At 40.5% G+C, this 20,663-nt stretch overlaps 1 protein-coding gene across 1 annotated transcript in view; it reads left to right on the top strand.

Annotated features, from left to right (window-relative positions):
* Positions 1 to 19,802, top strand: part of LOC149273209 (testis-expressed protein 10 homolog) — a 33,550-nt gene extending 13,748 nt beyond the window's left edge. The window contains exons 8-14 of the mRNA XM_089506591.1: positions 1,354 to 1,531; positions 9,792 to 9,880; positions 10,506 to 10,639; positions 11,706 to 11,786; positions 13,494 to 13,672; positions 15,113 to 15,323; positions 19,689 to 19,802. Coding sequence (XP_089362717.1) covers positions 1,354 to 1,531; positions 9,792 to 9,880; positions 10,506 to 10,639; positions 11,706 to 11,786; positions 13,494 to 13,672; positions 15,113 to 15,323; positions 19,689 to 19,802 — 986 coding nt within the window. The remainder of the gene's footprint in view (positions 1 to 1,353; positions 1,532 to 9,791; positions 9,881 to 10,505; positions 10,640 to 11,705; positions 11,787 to 13,493; positions 13,673 to 15,112; positions 15,324 to 19,688) is intronic.
* The last annotated feature ends 861 nt before the right edge of the window (positions 19,803 to 20,663 follow it).

Raw genomic sequence — 20,663 nt, 5'->3', positions numbered from 1 at the left:
ATTTTTGTCCTGTGTGGATTGGTGTTTTTGCGATTAGGAACCTTTCGCTTACCAGCTCACTTACGGATCGTGACAATTACTTAATCTTACCAAATGTAATAATCGAGTTCAATTTCACTAGACACACCCAGGAATGATTACTGTTAGCCCTGTTGAATCTAAAAATCAATTAAATAGAACCTGATGTGACGTAGGCTACAAGGTCTCAAAAATCAACATGTAATGCTGCGATCTTGAAGAAATACAATAGCCAATGAGGAATAGTCATTGATATGCATCAGTCTGGAAAGGGTTACAAAGTCATTTCTAAGTCTCGGCATTTCCAGCGAATCACGGTGAGAGACATTATCTAGAAATTGGTCAGTGTTTGTGATTCCACTGTAAGAGAGTGTCTGCAAAAACAGCATCCATGGGGGAATTGCAAGGCGATAACCCCCAATTTTTCTGGAAGGCATTTGGCATACAGCTAACATGGCATTACACAATAAGGTGCTTTGCTGCTTTAGGACCAGGGTGACTTCCTGTCCAGAAAATCCTGAAAGAATCAGTTTGTGACCTAAAGCTAAATTGCAGTTTGGTTATGCAGCAGGGCAATGATCCGAAGCACACAAACAAGTCCGTCTTTGACTACAGTGGCCTTGTGAAAGTCTTGACTTCGATCCGATTGTGATGCTGTTGAATTACCTTAAAGGCAGTTCATGTTTGAAAACCCTCCAATGTGGCTTACATTAAAACAATTTTGTCAAGATGAGTGGGCCAAAACTCCTCCACAGCGATGTGCTGGTTATCACAAACCTTTCATTAGTTGTCGCTGCCAAGAGCGGCACAACCGGTTATTAAATTTAGGGCCACAATTTTTCACATGGCTGATAAAGGTTGTAATTTAACTCTTTACATTCAATATATGGAATTACTTAAAAGATGCATTATGTCTTTTATTACCATGTCTTTGTTTTATATTAAAATTAACTGGATGATCGGTTAAATGGGATAAATATGCAAAAATAAAAGACATCAGGAAGGGAACAGATACTTTTTGACAGCACTGTAGTATGATGGATGGCAGATCCCACTAGAATGCTATGTACTGGACCACATAGTGCCTACTGTAGACCGACAATGGTCTGGGGCTGTTTTACAGAGTTGGTGCTTGGCCCCTTAGTTACACTGAAGGGTAATTTTAATGATACAGCATATCATAAAGTGTGTGTATGTATTTAAATAATTGTATAGAATTGTTTGGTATATGTTAATTTAAAGGTTTTCAAATGTTATCTAGTTCAGTGATACTCTAATACCGTAAAGGTACTAAAGAAAATAATCTACAATACTAAATATATTTTCTTTAATTAGATCCACAGGATGGTGCATTTGTGCTTCTTCCAGTAGAGTTGCAACAAATCTTGGTACAACTGTTGTACTTCTTGCCGTTCGTATCTTCAGATTTACTAGTTTGTTTAAATCGTTGCTGCGTTACTGAAAAACTTCCATATAATCTCTCGTCTATGCTTATTGGGATATTACATGCAAGGTAAGTCCAAGTAGTCATGTTCATATTTTTTTTTATATTTGTGCTATAGATGATTTATTGGTGTTTGAATAAACATATTTACAAACATGCAGCATAAGTTTAATGGTTAAAAAGGGAACTTGCACCAGTTTCTTTTTTTATTACTAGTTTTGAAATCAAACCAATAGTATTGTTTTTTCTTTTAAACTGGTCTTGCTTTTACAAAGTGTTTAATAACTCCTTAATGCAGGGGTGTCCAACCTGCGGCCCTCCAGCTGCTGCAGGACTACATCTCCCATAATGCTCTTTCAGCTAAGGGGCTGGCTGAGGAGGATGGGAGATGTAGTCCTGCAGCAGCTGGAGGGCCGCAGGTTGGACGCCCCTGCCTTAATGCAAAAGCAAGAACTGCTTATTTGTTCTGGCTGTGTTATCTTAGCATAGTCTACTAGGCACACACCGATTCTTTATCATACTGTCTGTGGTAAACAATAGAATAGCTCAGTCATAATCGCCCAGCTGAAATACTCCCAAAATCTATGGAGGGACAGGCCTCATTAGTATTGCCATAAAGCAGGGCTTGACAAATTTGTTGTGAATCCAGGCACCAGCTAAAAAAGTTAGGAGCCAGGATTTTTATTAAAACTAACAGTTGGTCAGGAGTGATCTGATCATCATCAGCCCACTTACTAAACTCACAGCATTTGACCTGGAAGCACCCTGGACTTTAAGGTCAGTGCTGTTTTTTTCTTATTTATTTATTAATTTTTTAATCTTTCAATGCTGATGTTCCATTGGAGCACAGCATTGACTGATATTTAGTCCCCACAAGCTTTAGTCCCCTGCAACCGCGTTTTCAGCCTACAGGATCACTCCGTGGGAGTGATCACAGGCTCGCGGACGGGCTCGGAGTGGCTGTGCTGGTCTGCCCAGACTCCTGGGCAGGCAGCAGCAGCGCCCCCGCGTGGTGACACAGAGGCAATTTTTTTGTGGATGTAAGAGGCTGACAAACACCTAGGCGCCAGGACAAAGTTCTGGCGACCTGGCGCCTGGGATTTGCCGAGCCCTGCCATAAAGAATTAGCTCAGTGGTGTTTGAATAGGCAAACCCACCCAATATATCACGACTGACAACTATGACAAAGTTTATTGAATCAAAATGTGATAAAATGTTTTTGTTGATACTGTATAAAGCAATATATTTTATGCTCAAGGAGAAAATGTATTTTTCCGTGAGATGACCCACTTTAAATCATGTTTACTCATGCTACTGCATAATTATTGCTATTTATTTCTAGATATGTACATATTATAAACTGATTTTATTAGTCTGTTTTACAGTCTCAAATCATTACTTCACCATTATAAAACAGCTAATTGGGGTCAAAGCTAAGGGTTAATGCTAGTTGAGACTGGCCTTGGTTACATGTCCCAGTGAGGACTCTGATAGAAGGGTAAAGTCAGTAGAATTATTGCTATTATGTACATTAAGTACTGCTTATTTACTACGCCAGCTGGATTTGGTATGTTTTTGTGGGTTTACAGACTTACTCTTGTACCCTAAGGATGGTAAATTAAGGTCACACTGGGAACACAATTTTAGTTTTCTTAAGTCACCCTGTGGAGCACAGCTTAGTGGAATGAGTAGGCTGGCGAGTAGCCCAGATTACAGTTACAGGAGGCAATGTAGGCTAACTGCTCTGCCTTTTCACTTCACTGTCATTGGGGAGGCTTTTAGCATTATGTTTGACATGTTATTGCATGCATCCAAGAGACTATCCTAGACTATCTAATCACAATTTTATCTGATGATTTCTTTGACAATAACCCCTGGGGCTAAACAAGAGGGTACAGCTGTATTTCTGTGCTAACATCTTTCCATGTTCAGGGTCACTTAATTGATCCAGAGGGATGATTTGTGTTTTAAATTACTGTATACTACAATCAACCTATGCCATTGCATTTGAGTTTACCTATCGCTTATCAGCATTAGACATTTAGGCTTTTAATGGCAAAGCTTTTTACCTTCTCTGAGGGGGTGGTAATCATGGCTGGCAATCTCAATGTCCCTTTAGAACCCAAGATTGGCACCCCAGCAGGCGAGACAAATGCTCTGCTGAGGTTCTGATATAGAATGTTGAGGATCTCTGGTGGACTGCTGGAGGGTGCCCCGTTCCCAACATAAGAATTACACACTGTATTCACACACACATAGAAGATATTCAAGTATTGGTTATATTTTTATTTCATACCACTCGTACACTAGTTGACACAGCGATGGGTCCAGCAATATGGTCAGACTTTCCCTTCTTGCATACCTAGAGCATTGACGTGGAAGATGAATGCGTGGCTGTGGCTGAAGTTTTTCAGTGTTCATGAGAATGAGGAGGTAAAAGTTGCTAATACTCCGTAGGCACACAAATGCGTTAAGGGTTTTTTAATCCAGCAGAAAACCAAGCGTGCAGCTCATGGCCAAGATGATAGATTGAAGAAGCTTTGTGCGCCTGATCTAAATCTGGCTCAGTGTTTCAGGATTTAACAGAGATCAGAATAGTAATATTTTGTTGCGCTCACAGGTCCAAGCTTTATTGATGTAATATAGCATTTTCAATGAACATGACCATAATCCTGGAGAGGCACTGAGGCAAGTTAGACTGGAATCTTGTGTTCATAAGATTTTAGATGGCAAGCTCTCTTATTCACACCAAAAATTGCTGAGGGTTTCCACCTCTATTATGAGAGGCTGTATAATATCTGTCTCAGTCCAATTCCCAACAGACAGGAGAAGATATTGCAGTGTATTGACTTTAAACGCTAAGGAAATTGAAGATTATTGTGGAGCTTGCTAGGGTGATAAAACAAAAACTGGCGGGAGTGCTCCTGTGCCTGATGGTTTTGCCTTGCATATTACAAGGCATTTAAGGAAATCATTACACCATAGTTTTGTAAAGCATTGAGGGATGGGGAGGGGTGTACCTTGATGCTGCCTAGGAGGCCACACTTGCCATGTTGTCTAAGCAGGGGAGAGACAGTCTTTTGTAGTATCTGTGGGCTATTTCTCTGCTAAATGCAGAGCTTGAATGATTTTTAAGATTTTTGGCCTTATGCTTCAAATTGCTCTTACCTTGACTCATTCATAAGGATCTGGTGGGATTTGTTGGTGGTAGAGAGGCCAATGATAATGTATTACGAACTTTGGATATTTTAGTTGAAGCAGCAGGTTAAGGGAATAGGCTGTTTTATTCTCTTGATGCTGAGAAAGTATTTGGTCCTCAGTCCCTCGGTTCCTTGGACTGTGGGGGGGGGGGGTGTATGCTTTGCTTGATTGAGAGTCTTTACTCCCAGCCAACGGCTAGAGTTCAGTTGAATGCCTATATCTCTGAACCATTTCTTTCTTTGGAGCCCCTCCTTTTGTCTATGCAGGCCTTACAAACTGGAAACGCATGCTGATGATCCATTATTTTTATCTCTTATCCACACATCTCCCTTCTGGTACCTCAGAAATGATATTGATTGACAGATTATCTAACTTTGTGGAAATCGTATTTGAAGTGTATTTCGAGTGGAGTGGAAATTGAAAAGATGGGATTCCTTGAATGTCTCTTGGTTTGGAAGGATTAACATTTTGACAATTATACCGTATTTGCTCGATTTATAAGACAAGGTTTTTTGCGCTGAAAAAATACCCCTCGTCTTATATTCGAGGTCATCTTCTAATCAGACCTCAAATAGAGGTCTGAGTAAAAGACTAAGATCCAGTTCCCCCGCAGAGCTGCAGGGGACCTGGGTCCTCCTCTCTGGCACCTGGTGACCTTCTGGTGGTTAGCCATAGAAGGCCAGACAGAAGTCCCGCGTAGCGGCGAAGTTTGCCTGTGCGCATCGTGCAGACATCCACAGGCTGCCCTCACCTGACACAAGGGAGTCTGGAGCAGTTGGGACAAGTGTAGGGATGCATCGGTAAGGGGGGGTGAGGCATATCAGGGGGCAGATTGGCAAGTAGGGAGGTATAGGGCATATCGGGGAGAGCAGAGTAGCAGGCTGTGGGGAAGATGTGCATAACTGGGGGGCAGGTTGGCAAATAAAAAAAGATGCATTTTTCTCAATCAGATTTTTTTTAATATGAAAAAAGTTTACATGTGAATACATATTTACGAATAACTTTTCTCATAGGTTAGTCTTAGATTCAGGTCTTTTTTTTTTTTTTTCCTTTTTTTTTTTCTACATTAATATTCAAATTTTGGGGGGTCGTCTTATAAATATGTCCCAAATATTGTAGTACTTTCAGAGGCTGGGAGGGAGCTCTGGTCGTAGGATTTTTTTTTTTTATTATTTTTTTTTTTTTTTTGAAAGAAGAGAAAACCCCAGATTTTTATAGTTATCCTTACCCTGCCTAAGATATTACCCTGACCTACAGAGCCCCAGCTATTCACCCACTACATCTCTACCCTGTTATTCAATTACACAGCTAATAGACTCCTCCTTTGTTCCTCTTATAAACTGTCTCGCTTCTACCATCATTACCTCCTTCCACTCTAGTATTCCTTACCCCGTTCTGTCAGGCTTCCTGAACCTCCCCCCAACCTTTCTTCCTAACAATCATTCTAATCAAGCCATCGGAATGACCAACAACCTCTACAGATCATCCTGACTCGATCAATTTATCCCTATCCAAGCAGTCTTTTCCTACTGTTCACTTCCCCCTCAACCACCAACTAGATTGTAAGCTCACGAGAGCAGGGCCCTCTTCTTCTTCTTCTTTTGTACCAGTTTGTATACGGTTTGTGATTTTAAAGTACTTTACTGACTCTGTAATGCTATACTGTTGGCACTCTATAAATAAATGTAATGTACTACTATAAGTCTTGCGTTAAAGAGTGGAATACACTTCCTCATTGGAAGATCTGGTCCTCCATTGAAAATACTTGGACTACTTGCCTGTTCTCAGCTATGATGTGAATGCACAAACAGGTTAGGTCTCGGTTGCTATCCTCTCACTGTATCATCTCTGCCACTTTGTGGGTTTGAGCAGCCCAGTATGAACTACCCACTTCCTATATCCTTATATGCCATTGTTTAATAACCCATTATTTGTGCCAGGTATTACCCACCTGGTTCAGAGTGAATGCCTTATTAGATGATGTTATATTGAAACCTCTTATTTGAACGATAGGGAGTAGACCAAACACTCTTTAATGCTGAGGAGCAAATACAGAGACAAATACCAACAGTTTATAGCCATATGGTTCCCTTAGATCAACGAATACATTTAAATCTATGTACAGGAGTAGATCAAACATAAAGAGGCTTGTGTTTAATGCTAGTGATTCACCCTGACAATCTGTCGATTTGGGTGGCTGGGGGTTTATTAGTTTTGTTTTCAAATTTTGTAGTACTGTTTCATATCAATGTACCTCCGTGATTAACTGTCATTCTTGAAGCAACTTCATGTGATACAATTCCTTAATCCATATGGGTTTGCTCTGTTTTATTCTATATCAGGGCTCGACAAATCCCAGGTCGTCATGGCGACTGATATTTTTGTCCAGCGCCTAGGTGTTTGTGAGCCAAACCGGTGGCGAAACACATCTTCGGCAAAATGCCGAAAAAAAAAAAAAAAACGGCCGAAAATAGGGCCATACTGCTTAACTTTGTGTCTTACTGTACAAGCAGCGTCTCTTGTGCTGGCCACAGGAAGCAGGAAACCAGAGGAGTCACATGAATTCATCTTGCGTCACATGACTGCTCCATTCCTCCTCCCAGTGGGCAGGACAAGAGAAGTTCGTACAGAGAGAGAATCAGCAGGGCCTCTATGGAACTATGCGTGTGAGAGATCTGCAGTGCAGGTAAGGGGGTGAAGGAGGGTGTATGAATGAGTGTGTGTGATAGCATGGTTGTGTAAGTGGGGGAGGAGCATGGCACAGGGGGCTCTGAGTGATGTGCAGCATCAATACACAAGGGAGGGGGGCAGCAATCCAGGTTTCAGCATGTACTCCTATCATGCCAAGTCAGCCAGTACATGCTGGAACCTGGGTGTGTCTGGGCAGGACTGTGATTGCTGAGTGCTGGGGAAAAGTGTGAGGGCTGGGGGAAAAAAAGTCCTGGCTCCTAGATTTAAAACAAATTTGTCAAGCCCTGTTCTATATGAATGTTACCAGTCATTCACATTTCGCTGGGCAGATGTTTTGAAGTACATTTGTGTGATGTGTTTTTCTTTGGATGGTATGTATGGATTTTTTTTAAACAATTACCTTATCACATTGCATCTGAAGAGTAGTGAGATCATTTAATTTTTACGTTACCTATTAAATGAGCAGTAAATAACTTGATTCTATATTACCCTGTTGGGGCTGAACTACACACATGCAACACAATCAAAGCAATTTCCATTTTATCACCAAGTGCAAGAACCCATATCTCGCAAAACACATCTACCCTCCATAAACGAACATATGTACCTCTACGTTAGCACACCTACCTATTAATCCACACGCATAGATATACACACGCACGCAGACTACAGAAAGCCTTGCTTATAAAAATGTGACAACATTTAACCCAGAGAAAAAAAATTAGCCTCAATCCGGGAAAACGTGGCTTTGGCGCTGAGGAGAGAGATGTGCACCAAGCGGTCGCTCATGAAGTTTTCAGCAACCGCTCGGCGCCCTTCAGTCTCTTCCGCGAGGCCTCTAGCTCGGTGGCAGTGCCGGCATGTCATGCTGAGCACCGGAATATGACTTCATAGTCTGGCGCTCAGCAGTGAAGCAACGCGCACTGCGGAAGAGCAGGGAGATAGAGGCCTCGTGGTCCCACCGCAGGACTTCTGGAAGGTAAGGGAACTACAAAGGGGGAGAGAAGGGTACATAGTGAAAAAGAGGGTAGCAAGTATATTGAAATACAGAGTGAGTATGATTGAATTATTGTGTGGGAATGAATGAATGTGTGGATGAATTGTGTGGGAATGAATGAATGTGTGGATGAATTGTGTGTGAGAGAATGAATGTGTGGATGAATTGTGAGTGAGTGAATTAATGTGTGGATGAATTGTGTGAATTAGTGAGTGTCTGTAAAAGTGTGTGCATCATAGATGTATAATTGATTTGTGGGAAAGCAAAGATGGCACAAGTAGGGTGTTTGTGCCATATTGGTCCCCAAGGCTCAAAGTGTGTTATCTGGGTGCTGGTCAGGTTCAATGTGGGTAGTGTGGCCGCCAGGCTTTCAGGTGTGCAACCTGTGATTTATGCCTCTAATTTAGGTGGTTTTATCTATACCTTTTAATGCTGAGTTTTTATGTGAATTCAATTTGATCTATACCTGCAAAGCTGGGTTTGTGTTATTCTGTAGATCCATATCTGCTGTGCTATGTTTCCATACATTATGTATACCTGCAAATACAGGGTTTGTACGTCTTGTTGAGCTGATCAATACCTGCAGTGCTGTTTCCATGTGTTTATTCAATCTATGCCCTTAGTGCTGAGTTTACATGTGATTTTGAGTTGATCTGTACCTGCAATGCTGGGCTTGTGTGTTGTTTTGATCTATACCCGCAATGCTATGTTTCCATACATTATTATTGTATACCTCCAAATACATGATTTGTATGTCTGATTCTATGCCTTCAGTGCTGAGTTCACATGAGAATTTCAATTGATCTATACCTGCAAAGCTGAGTTTGTGTGTAAATGTGTTGATCTATACCTGCTATGCTATGTTTCCATACGTTATATATGTATACCTACAAATATAGGGTTTGTATGTCTTATTCAGTTGATCTATACATGCAAGTGCTGTTTTGTGTGTTTATTTGATCTATACCTATTTTTTGGTGCGGAAGCGGAGGGAGTGATTGCATGCTGTGGAGCGGTGCCCAACGAAAAGCTTGCGTAGGATCCAATTTTTTCAATATAAAATGTATCGGCAGCAGGATCTAATATATATTGGCAGCAAAGGGCTAATATATATTAGCAACAGGGGCTCATAAAGAAACTGCCAGTTCAGCTGTTATTTTGAAATCATATTTCAATCGTAGTCTTCACTTCAAAGAAATAAGTACATATTATGTTAAAAATAACATAACGTGTATATACACACACCTGTGTGTGTGATCTCATGCGCTTCATAGTGTGTCCCTGAATGGCAGAAATAAAATGTGGTCACCCTAATTGTGAATGAGCAGTGTGGAAGTGTGTGCCTATTTTCAATACTTAACTTGAGCGTACTGAGTGTAAAAACATGATCAAGAAATGTAAAAAAAAAAAAAAGGTCTTAAGATTGTATTATTATTGCAGGTCCCCTTTTGCTCATTGGACACAAGTCACTCAAGAAAGCTCAATGAATGATACAGACTATTTCAGTTTCTTGTTCTCAACATTAATAGGTAACGTATTTATTCGAATAACGCTGGTCTGCAAATTGCCTTGTTGGCTTCAGGTAATGAGGTAATAAGGTAATGAGAAGGACTGTTGGAGTATTGATTTTTAAAATACCGTAATAGTTGCAGCCCTGGTGGTGTATTAAACTGCTTAATATACTGCTGCTAAACAAAACATGTTACGTAATACATTTTCTCATATGCAATTAGTATGCAATTGGTATATTGGGTTAAAGGGAGTTTTTGAAAATGGGCAAATGAGAGTTCTTTTATTGTGGGGACATCCGTTTTGGTTCAAACAGTTAACCATCAGTGGTAGTTCTGTTGCCATAGCTATAAATGTCAATGCATTATCAGAATAAGATTTCAGTGCCCTTACCTACCACTTCTACTAATCTATTTGATCAATCTTAATCTATTATGGCTATGTGAAATTTAAAAATATATGGTATTTTATGATCCTGTTTAAAATTGACAACAAAAAAACGTAAGTGTTGGTACTGCTTATCTTATCATTCTGTTCAATTACATAACTGGCATAGGTAATTATTAAGATAGCAAACTCGATTAATTGACATTAATGACAACTTAAAGGTTTCCTTTTGTCTTTAATATTAGTTTTTGTGTTTAGGTTTTTCAGGAGAGAAATTGGCATGGATTCAAAACCGCAAAGTATGTAATCGTTTTAGCAGGACACGCGTTTCACGTATATGTCTTTATTTGACTGACCAGTCGCAATTCATTCATCATTGGGCTGTTACAAAGGTAATATATTTTGTAATGAGAAGAAGCTCACACGAGGTATAGTGTGATTTTGGAAAAAGATGCTTTACCGTAAATGTGTTTTTCTTTCCATGCAGCAGCCTTACAAATTGGTATAATCTACTCATCCCCTTGAGCGGATTATAGAGGTGCCTGCAATGAATTGGCTATAAAACAGAACTCCCTCCCCTTATTTACTGTGTAGTAGCAAGACTACCTCTAAAATAACAGAATAAATAGTAAGATAAATTTACGGTAAGAAATGTTGCCTTCCGTAGCCTCACAAGTGTGGAACAAGCCTGAAGAACCATGTTGATATGGAACAAATTGGCAATAGTTGCTGCTTTACAAATCTGTCCTTCCTATGGATTGGCTGCCTCGGCCCATGATGTGGCAATGCATCATCTGGAGTGAGCTCTGATACCCTAAAGTGCAGTTTTCATCCATGGTTCGTAGGCCAATGATATAGCAGACTGAAAGTTCAGAAGTATTCTTTTCATTGTTTGCACCAGCAAACTTTTTTTCAAGAAATAGTTTTCAGCGATACAATAAAATTGCTTTTTTACAGTCTACCCGAGTACCTAAAAGCTTCACCTTCATTGCAGCAGTGAACATAGACGTGCATATGTGTGTGTGTATGTATATATATATATATTATATATATATATATATATATGTATGTGTATATATATATATATAAATATATAAGCTGCACTCTCTCTGCTTTCTGAAATTTCAGTTTGGAGACTATGGAAATTATTTTACACTAACACCAGAAAATAAAGGTTGTATACTTTTTCTGCATATTGTGCTGAATAATAAAGCCCAATGTATTGAATAATGTAGTGTCTCAGTGTATGAGATGGTTTAACTTGTCTCTTAGATATGCGAATTTGTGTATTACATTGACATTAATTTGATTTGTTTCAGCTTTCCATTAATAGATATTTGCCTTTAATGATGCTACATTGGCTACTGCTACCTTTCATTCCACTTTTATAGCTGCTATTTATATTTTTGTTACATTTCCCAGTAGCAGTGTTTGTACATTGTACATTCTCTTTTGCAGGCAATATGTCATAGTTTGGCGTCGGTGAGAGCAAGGCGGCAGTGTTTTGATATCCTCCAGAATGCTATCAATAAACATCTGGTAAGACATTCATTTTCTTTAAACTTTCTTAGCAATAGTTTTGTTTTATTTTTGGGTCTGGGTTTTTGTAACTATTTAACAGGATAATCAAAATTGATCTATTATATATCGGGGAGAATCCATGTTTATCATTGTTGCACAGTTATCACACCCTGTTAATATATTGTGCCTAAACATTGGAAGCTGATATTATGTAGAAACTTTAACTGGTACAAGAAGGCAGGTGAGTGAATCATACCGCTTTTACATATGGCATATAACAAGTAAAAATTGGTTTTTAAATTTAAATTAACTGAAGTACTCTGTTCTATCTTAAAGAAATTAATTCCAGCTGTGTCCTGGAGAAATGCAGTACTTTTATAACACAATCCCTAAATGAAATCAGAGGAAAAACACTAGTTTTACAAGAACAATCATTTCTTAACCCAGGCAGACCACCAGCAGCAAAAAAGAGCCCCACAAGATTTACCGGCGATTGTGTCCCAGCTGCCAGAGGCAGCTTCAGGGACAGGGTGCCAAGGCTTATTCGGTTTCCACATGAGTGTGAAGACTAGCCCCCAACCCTCCCTTGCTGACCGACGCTCATTAAGAGCAATCATGTAGCGTTTAACCCCTTCGATGCCGCAATTGTGTATGACACGATCACAGCATTGTATGGGGGTTAATATTTATAACAAGCTTGTGAATAAATATCAGTCAATATTGTACTCCTATGGAGCATCAGCATTGAAAGAGTAAAATAAAAAATTAACAGCACTGACCTGAAAGTTGAGGGTGCTTCTAGGTCAATTGTGAGTATCTGCAGCAGTGGAATCGGCTGCATGGGGCAGATTCCCTGATCTATCAAAATTCCATGCTTGAAAACTAATGTGCATGTTCCAATTTTAACCCACAGGGCTGAAGAGACTTGCCCTACCCATGCATACGGGGTATTCCTGTACTCGGGGGGGTACCCAGGGGAAAACAAATAAGTGAAATACTGTGTTTGAATAGAATGGGTTTGTTAAAAATGGAAAAATTAAATTTTACTGCAATGTTCAGGACAGACTGGCACTAAAATTGTTAAATCAGAAGTGTTAAAATGCCCCCAGTCAAATACTATAGTATGTCAACTTTCAAAAAAATATATACTTTTGTTTAGCAGTTTTTCTTTTTCTGGATGCTTTTGAGGCACAAGTCCCAGCATACCAAATCTGATGATGCGCATCATACCAAATCTGATGATGCGCATCATACCAAATCTGATGATGCGCATCATACCAAAAAACAAGATTTAAAAAAAAAACCTTGGGTATGAAGGGGTTAAAGTTATGTTGCCAAATGAGCCCTGGTAATTTGAGGAGGATTGGTAACTTTTCTAACCTATTTTATTATCTGTCTATACTCACAAGCACATTCCACTTAATCTCCCAATGTTTGGAAAATCTTCTGCAGTAAAGAAACATGACATAATGATTTCAATACTTGGCATAGTTGTTAAGCATAGCGTCAAATACAATTTCTGTTAAATATAAAAATGTCTTTATACTTTGGTCTTCTTCCAACCCTAATTGGTTTTTATATGTTTATGTATTTCTATAACAACCACTCTTGCATGTGTAAACACACGATCATCTGCATGCTTTTTTGTTTATATGTATCTTGCTTTGATATATTTCTGATACATGCTTTGTTTTAGCTATTGTTTTTTGTGTGTTTTATTAACAGGAGGGATTGGTAGTAATACCTGACAGCACTGTTGGATCTATACTGTGTGCCATAAATACTTTGCATGAGCAGTGCTGCATTCCTAATGAAAATCTGAACAAATTCTTAGCTTCCTGTTGCTACAGCATTTTCAACTTCCTGCTCACAAAGGAAAAAGATGCTGAGCATATGCAGAAAAGGTAAGAATAAGATTGGGAATTGTGTCCTTAAATCGTATCCTAATTAACATATTTTGGGGTGCAACAGCTAAGCAAGTATATTCTTTTATATCATATATATATATATATATATATATATATATATATATATATATATATATATATATAATATACCGTATTGGCTCGGATATAGGCCGCCCCCGTATATAGGCCGCCCCCTAAAAGTTTGGTGCTTTTTTAAAAGTTTTTTTCTTTAAAAAAACACCAAAAAAACATGCTGCCACTCTTCTCCCCCCCCCCCGCCCCCCCCCCCCCGAGCCGAGATATGCTGCCACTGTCCTCCCCCCTGAGATATGCTGCCACTGCCCCCTGACTTACCAGAGAAGACTCCCGGGTGTCTTGCGGGGCCGGCGGGGGACATCTACGCAATACGCGTATACAACTTCCGGTGCCGGCTGCGGCGATGCGGGTAAACAACCTCCGCAGCCGGTGCACGATGCACTTAGACAACCTCCCGGCCCGCCCCCCCCCCCCCGTGGAAAGTGCTGGCAGGGGAGGCTGTCTGAGCGTATCAGAGTAGGATGCAGGTCCCCTGCACTGCTGCGGGGGATCTGTATCCTAACCCCGCTGCCTGCCCGGCGCCCGCAGTGGGGGGAAAAAGTGTGGCCTATATTCAAGCCAATACGGTACACTACTGTGCAAAAGTTTGGTGTCACTTAAGCTTTTTATGGAAAACAAGGACCTTTCTCGATCTACTAACATACCGTATTGGCCCGATTTATAGTTTGGTGCTTTTTTAAATTAAAAAATATTTTTAAAGAAACAATACACAGTGGAATGATGAAACACTATTTTATCTAATGAACAGGAATACATGCATTATAACATTTTTGGTATCTATTATGCAGTTAGTCAGCATATGTTACTGTATTTACGAACAAAAACTTGGAAAACCAATAGCCATTTTTAGGTCCCCCTTAATTCATAATGCACCTTAGATATGCTTTATACCCCCACAGATATGCCCCTCTGCCCCCCCCCCACAGATATGCCACTCTGCCCCCGACAGCCTGTGGAGCTCTGTGCGATGTGTGGAGGTTGTCTGCATGCATCAAGCAAATGTCCACCGGCTGCCACAGAGGATGATACAGGTCCCCTAGGCAATTGTAGTATCTCAAACTTTTTAAATGCAGTCTTTAAGTGTCAGGCAGTGTTAACGAGAAAAATAGAATGACTTCTCTCTGCACCTATCTGGGGGATATTTTAAGAGGCATGTTTAACATGATTGTTTGTGGCCATCGGGCTCTCTACAAATAAGTAGTTTCAATAAAAGGGCTGTCAGGGAAAGTAACCTGGCCATTACTCCCGCATTTTAAGTTACTTTGTTTTTTGGAGACTTTTTGACCTTGTCAAATTGTAATTCATTTTGGAAATGTATTATCAATTATCTTGTTTTTACAGAGATGCTTTATGGGGAGCATGTATTACTTTACTATCTATGCTTCCGAATGTGCTGAAACTGATGTTACAGAGTCTTCAAGTAAGCAGGGCTTGTCAAGAAGAGCTGCCAGTTATTGCTCAGTTGCTGCGACTCCTACTGCAAAATGCACAGCTAAGGAGTTATATGATGGCCAATGCTTTCCTTGTGCAACAAACTCTTCAAGATGTTATGGTATGTTTTTTTTCTCATTTATTTTCAGAATTTAAGCAAGTCAAATTGTAACAACTTACATTCTAAGTAATCCTCCAGTGGTGTATCTAAGAACATTTAGTGCCTTTGCTATCTTTTTATATCCTGTTATTTGTTTGTGAAAGCGATGTGTGGTATGTGAGCGTTACAAAGTCAAATCATGCTTGCAAAGAGGTTTCAACTTTTCTAACAGCTGAACCTGGCTCACCTCATACTTTTGGGGGCAAAACTACACATACACAACAAAATAACCCCATAAACTATATATTCCCTGAAAGCACAATGCACAGGGGTTAGCTGATAGCAAGGGGTAACACTAGGATCCTGTTGGTGAATAGTTATAGGTAGATGTTAGGTTACAGTACTGTATAGTGTCAGTGGTCACATAGAATTTTATTAGGTTAAATACAATATATATATTATATTTTTATATAATAAATATATTTATTTTTTTAAATGTATAGCTATCAGATGACTTGTAAGCAATAATGAGCCACCTAAAATGTCATAATTATGACCTAAAATGGTAGTTATTACCTAAAATCGTCATTAGTATTACATGTTTTATTAACTTGTGTTTTTTATTTTTTATTACTACCTTAGATGACCCCTCTCTCTTATTAGGGCAGGGTCATTCAGTGGCTGCCATAATGATCAGATCCCTCCTATTGACCAGGATTGATGTGATCATCATCAGCCTATTTTTGATTGATTGCAGTTTCAGCTGCAGCAGATTCTTAACTCACAGCAATTGACCTGGAAGCACACTTGATTTCCAGGTCAGTTCTGTTATTTTTATTTTTTTTTAATGCTTGGAGCAATCAGGCAGCCTGAAGGTGCCTGTGTAAGAGCTATCAAAGGCTTGGGGGGGGACGACCAGATACCTGGGCAGACAGCAGCAGTGCCCCTGCGATCACCACGATTGTGACAACATTTGTTTGGCATGATGTACCAGGTAGGTGACAGAACCACTTTGGTATGACGTATCTGGTAAGTCACCGGGCGTGAAGGGGTTAAATTCCATCACTGTATTAGTCCCTACAACTTCTAAAGAGAGGCTGTTCCATTTATCTACCACCCTAAGTAAAACATCATTGCATTAAATCTGAACCTCTGACCCTCTAGTTTTACCCTGAAACTGGTTGCAGTCTGGCTGTCTGCCAGAAATAATCTCCTATTATCTCAAGTGATGAGATAATATACTTATGGGGGTATCTGAAAACATGGGGAGACACAGGGAAAAGTTATTACAAGACATGAGCTGTGTTGGCAAAGTACAGGACTAATCGCAAATCAATATCAGCGCTCCACAGTCCCCAGAGCCTCTATTATTTAGGAAATATGGAAAATCACTAGAAACTGACCCCCTGTACCTACACACGCGCACACACACACACCCTTTACAAGGCCAGGGCCCATAGTCTGCAGGGAGGAGGGTGGCTCTCAGGCCTCTCCGGGGGCCACAGTGATGAAGGGTTCCATCACATTCCCCCCCCCCTTCCAAATGGGACTGACCCAGGAGGAGACCCCAATCAGGTTGACTCCATGGTCGGTCAGTTCATTTGGCCCATCAATGCCCTCCCTAAACTGTTGCTCCAAACAATCTGCCCCTCCAAGGGCAGTACTCACCTGCCTGACCTCTGCCTCTCCTGGAAAAAATAACTGCCGCTGGAGAGAATTGCCAACTGCACCTTCTCTCTGGTGTCTTCTCTGCCACTGAGGAGACGACAGGGTGGCGGGGGCCCCTTCAATCCAGGTTTGGGGATCTGAGCTCCAGTGCTTGTTTTATACCATCCTCTGGTGGAGGGACCTCGGGTGAGGGAGGGCAGAGGCCAGCTGCACTCTGACCAGGAGAAAGCTCTTCTACAGGGGTAGAGAGGGGCCGTCCTGCCTCTCCTGTTGTCAATACTGAGCGGGCACTGCGGGAGCGCCATGGTCAGACTGGGGGTGAGCAGAGACCAGTGACACTCTGCCTTAATGCCAGCACTTCTGCTGGGGAGTGGTTATCTGGGCGAACTGCCCAACATTCTGGGGACCCAGGTGTGTAGACCGCAGTCCCATTCACCCCTTCTGAGTTTACATCCTTAGCTGAAAGATCAATTAAATCCCCACACTCTGTAACCTCTGATGCAAGTGCTTCTGCTGGCACTGTGCCAGTGGAGACCGCAGCCCCATCCACTGCCACAGTGTCTGGAGCCACAGAGAGAAGTGGACAGAGACCAGCAGTACTCTGCCCTGATGCCAGCACTTCTCTGGGGCAGTCCGCCAAACCCGGCTCTGGGGCAGTCCGCCAAACGCGGTCTAGCAGCTGTAGGTATGCCCTTTCCAGCTGCCGCTCTTTCATAAACAGGTAGTCCAGATCAGGTCTCAGCTCTGAGACTGTATTCTCCAATGTCCTCCAGATCAGAGTCCCCTTCACTGCCGAATTCAAAAAAATCGGTGAGGCTCTCCCATGACAATCCAGAGGCTCTCCCACAACTACTGCAGAGCCTGATATCTGTTGTCCAGCTCTACCTCCTGTTGTACAAGCTTGTCAAATTCAGATACCCATTGGTCCTGTCCCAGGAATGACATACGCCTGCCCATAAACACACACACACACACACACACACACACACACACACACACACACACACACACACACACACACACTGCACTTACACAAGCCTGTCCACACACGCACACACACACACACACTTATATACATACATTGCACTCGTACACACCTACCAGCTTACAAACACACAGGTACCTACACTGCCCTTACACACACCAGCTTACAAACACACATATATACACACACACACACACACACAGCCCTTATACCCCTTTCTCCATCCTGCCGTGGATGCTAACAATCTCTTCAGACTTTTGCTTTAGTGCTCCCTCAAGACTATGCGGCTATTGATGCAGGGTTATAACGTCAAATCCTGGTGCTCTGGCGGCACGGAAGCCAAAGTCTGATGTTGGGCCGGTTAGAGGGACCTTGCCGAGGCAGGTATAAGATTGTGATCAGGGCTGGTTGGGGAGATCACAATCTTATACCTGCCTCGGCAAGGTCCTGAAGACTGGCCCAGGGTAAGCGGCCTCTCTGCTTGCCCCTCCCCCTATAAACACGCTACTCTTAAGGACTTTGTGGTGAATCACATTGCTATCTGCAATGTGATTCCCCATGGGGCCCCCAGAACGTGGGTCTGCCCTTACATTTAGAGAGCATTGTGCATATTGGTCCTGCAGCTGGGGGGGGGAGAGTACTAATCTAGGGGGTTCTTCACCTAATATGGAGCTATAATTTATTGATGGGTGGCAAACCTACTCAGCTCAGATACACAGCTGCTTGGTCTTCACTTAATACCTTTTGTGAAACCTTATAGACTTGATGTCTATAAGGCTTCACCTTATTATGTCTATATCGTCTCCTATATAAACTCCTACCTGCAAATTTCTTCTCCTTGTGTATCCTCTGGCAGCATTATTTAGTCCCTCCCCAAAGTTTTTATTGGTTGCGTATTTTCTCTCATTGGCTTTTTCACTGAGAGCGTGTTTGAGAGGGAAACTTATTTTGATTTTACAACTCTGCCTGGAGGAAGAGGCAGATTTCAGTACTGCCGGTGCAAATAAACCCCCAAGTAAAAATCTACTCTTCTAAAGTTAAGTTCTTTTACCATTCCCAATACAATTACAATTTCCTTATGTTTTAAATTAAATGTTACACGCATGGATATTTTAAGCATATTAATACCAGGAGAAGGATAAAGGAAATTAAGCAATCATCTTGAGATATATATATATATATATATATATATATATATATATATATATATATATATATATATATATATATATATATATGGGATATAGACATGTATTCCTGAATGCACTGTTAGTGATCCGCCACCTTTCTATCAGAACCAGCATTACATTTGCTCATTTGAATACATGGGGCCAGCCTTTACCCCTGTGAAACCCCCTCCCCCCAACTGCATCAATGAATCTTGGCGTCCCATGACCCATCCACTGACAGGTGCCATGATAACAAGGTTCATCAGGATCGGTGTATAGTTAGTGTTTCTGGCATTGACACCTTCAGAAGAAATTTTGTCCCAAGCACAGTTGTACTGGCTGGTCCACACAGTATACTCCTTGTTACCATTAAACAGCATGGACTCCCATGTATCGGCTCAGAAATGTAAATATTTAGGATATGCTATTGTGCCCTAGTGTTGTGGAAAAAAAGTTAAAATGTTTTCAGTACAATTTAGGAATTCTCAGCAGACACAAGATATTACATTTTATATAACTATTTTTATTCTTCTCACACTTTTTTGTATTTTCTTGCAATTGTAGAATCTAAAGAGTTGTGAAATTCAAGAGCAATGGCTGACAGATCTTCAGTATTGCTTTAATGTGTACCTTTCAAAGCATCCTCCGGAGTCATCTGCATTTGGAATTGCATACTGAAAGTGGGCTTTAATAAAACGACATGAAAGACTGGCACAGTGTTTAATTATGTAAAGCAAATCACATTGCTTATCAACTTGTAACAAAAGGATGCAAAGTATTTTATTTATTTGGTGATGGTTGTGTTGATTGCTTTTATAATGGTTTGAGTGCAACATCCTACATTTTCTATAATAAATCTCACCGAATAAACAATATGCTGACATTAACACTATAAATACCATTTATCAGTGCAGTGGTTGCTATAGACCATGAAACTACATGTATTGATATTTCACATTGTGTTAAGATTAAGACATTAACAAAATACAGATTTCAGAAAAATCTGTCACTATCATTTAAAATATGTCAAACTTTATAGGTACAGAATTGTGTTAATGTCACTGTAGATATGATCCTGATTTGTTGCCCCCCCCCCCCCCCTTCGTTTAATAATTGGAAAGCAGTGTTTTATCTAAAATGTTAGAATAGTGTTTGTTTTATAACTTTGTTTTTAAGGTGGTATTTTTTTGGTATAAACCAATTAAAGTTTAGTTGTTTGGGAAATATGCCACAATACAATACATTAACACATTAACCATATGAGAATAGGTCCTACATATTTTGTACTAAAGCTCAAATAAAAAACAAGTTTAATCTGTCTCCCCATAAACAGAACAAAATACACAATAATGTTTTAGTATGTCTGTTTCTGTATTTTCAATAAATAAGAAATGAGACTCCTGGTATTCTGGGCTTGGTAAATGGTTTTGTCAAATACCGCATGTACTGATGACAAAGATGAGTTTTAACATTATAAAGCAGGAAGAATACATTCAGAACACTAATGCATCAGTTCTCACAATGGAAGAAGAAAAAACC

The sequence above is a fragment of the Sceloporus occidentalis genome, unplaced genomic scaffold (assembly GCF_023333645.1).
Source record: "Sceloporus occidentalis isolate IW3139 unplaced genomic scaffold, rSceOcc1.0.p SCAF_396, whole genome shotgun sequence".
NCBI lineage: Eukaryota > Metazoa > Chordata > Lepidosauria > Squamata > Phrynosomatidae > Sceloporus > Sceloporus occidentalis.
Note: the sequence above shows the minus strand (reverse complement) of the source record. Positions and strands in the feature narration are given on the sequence as shown.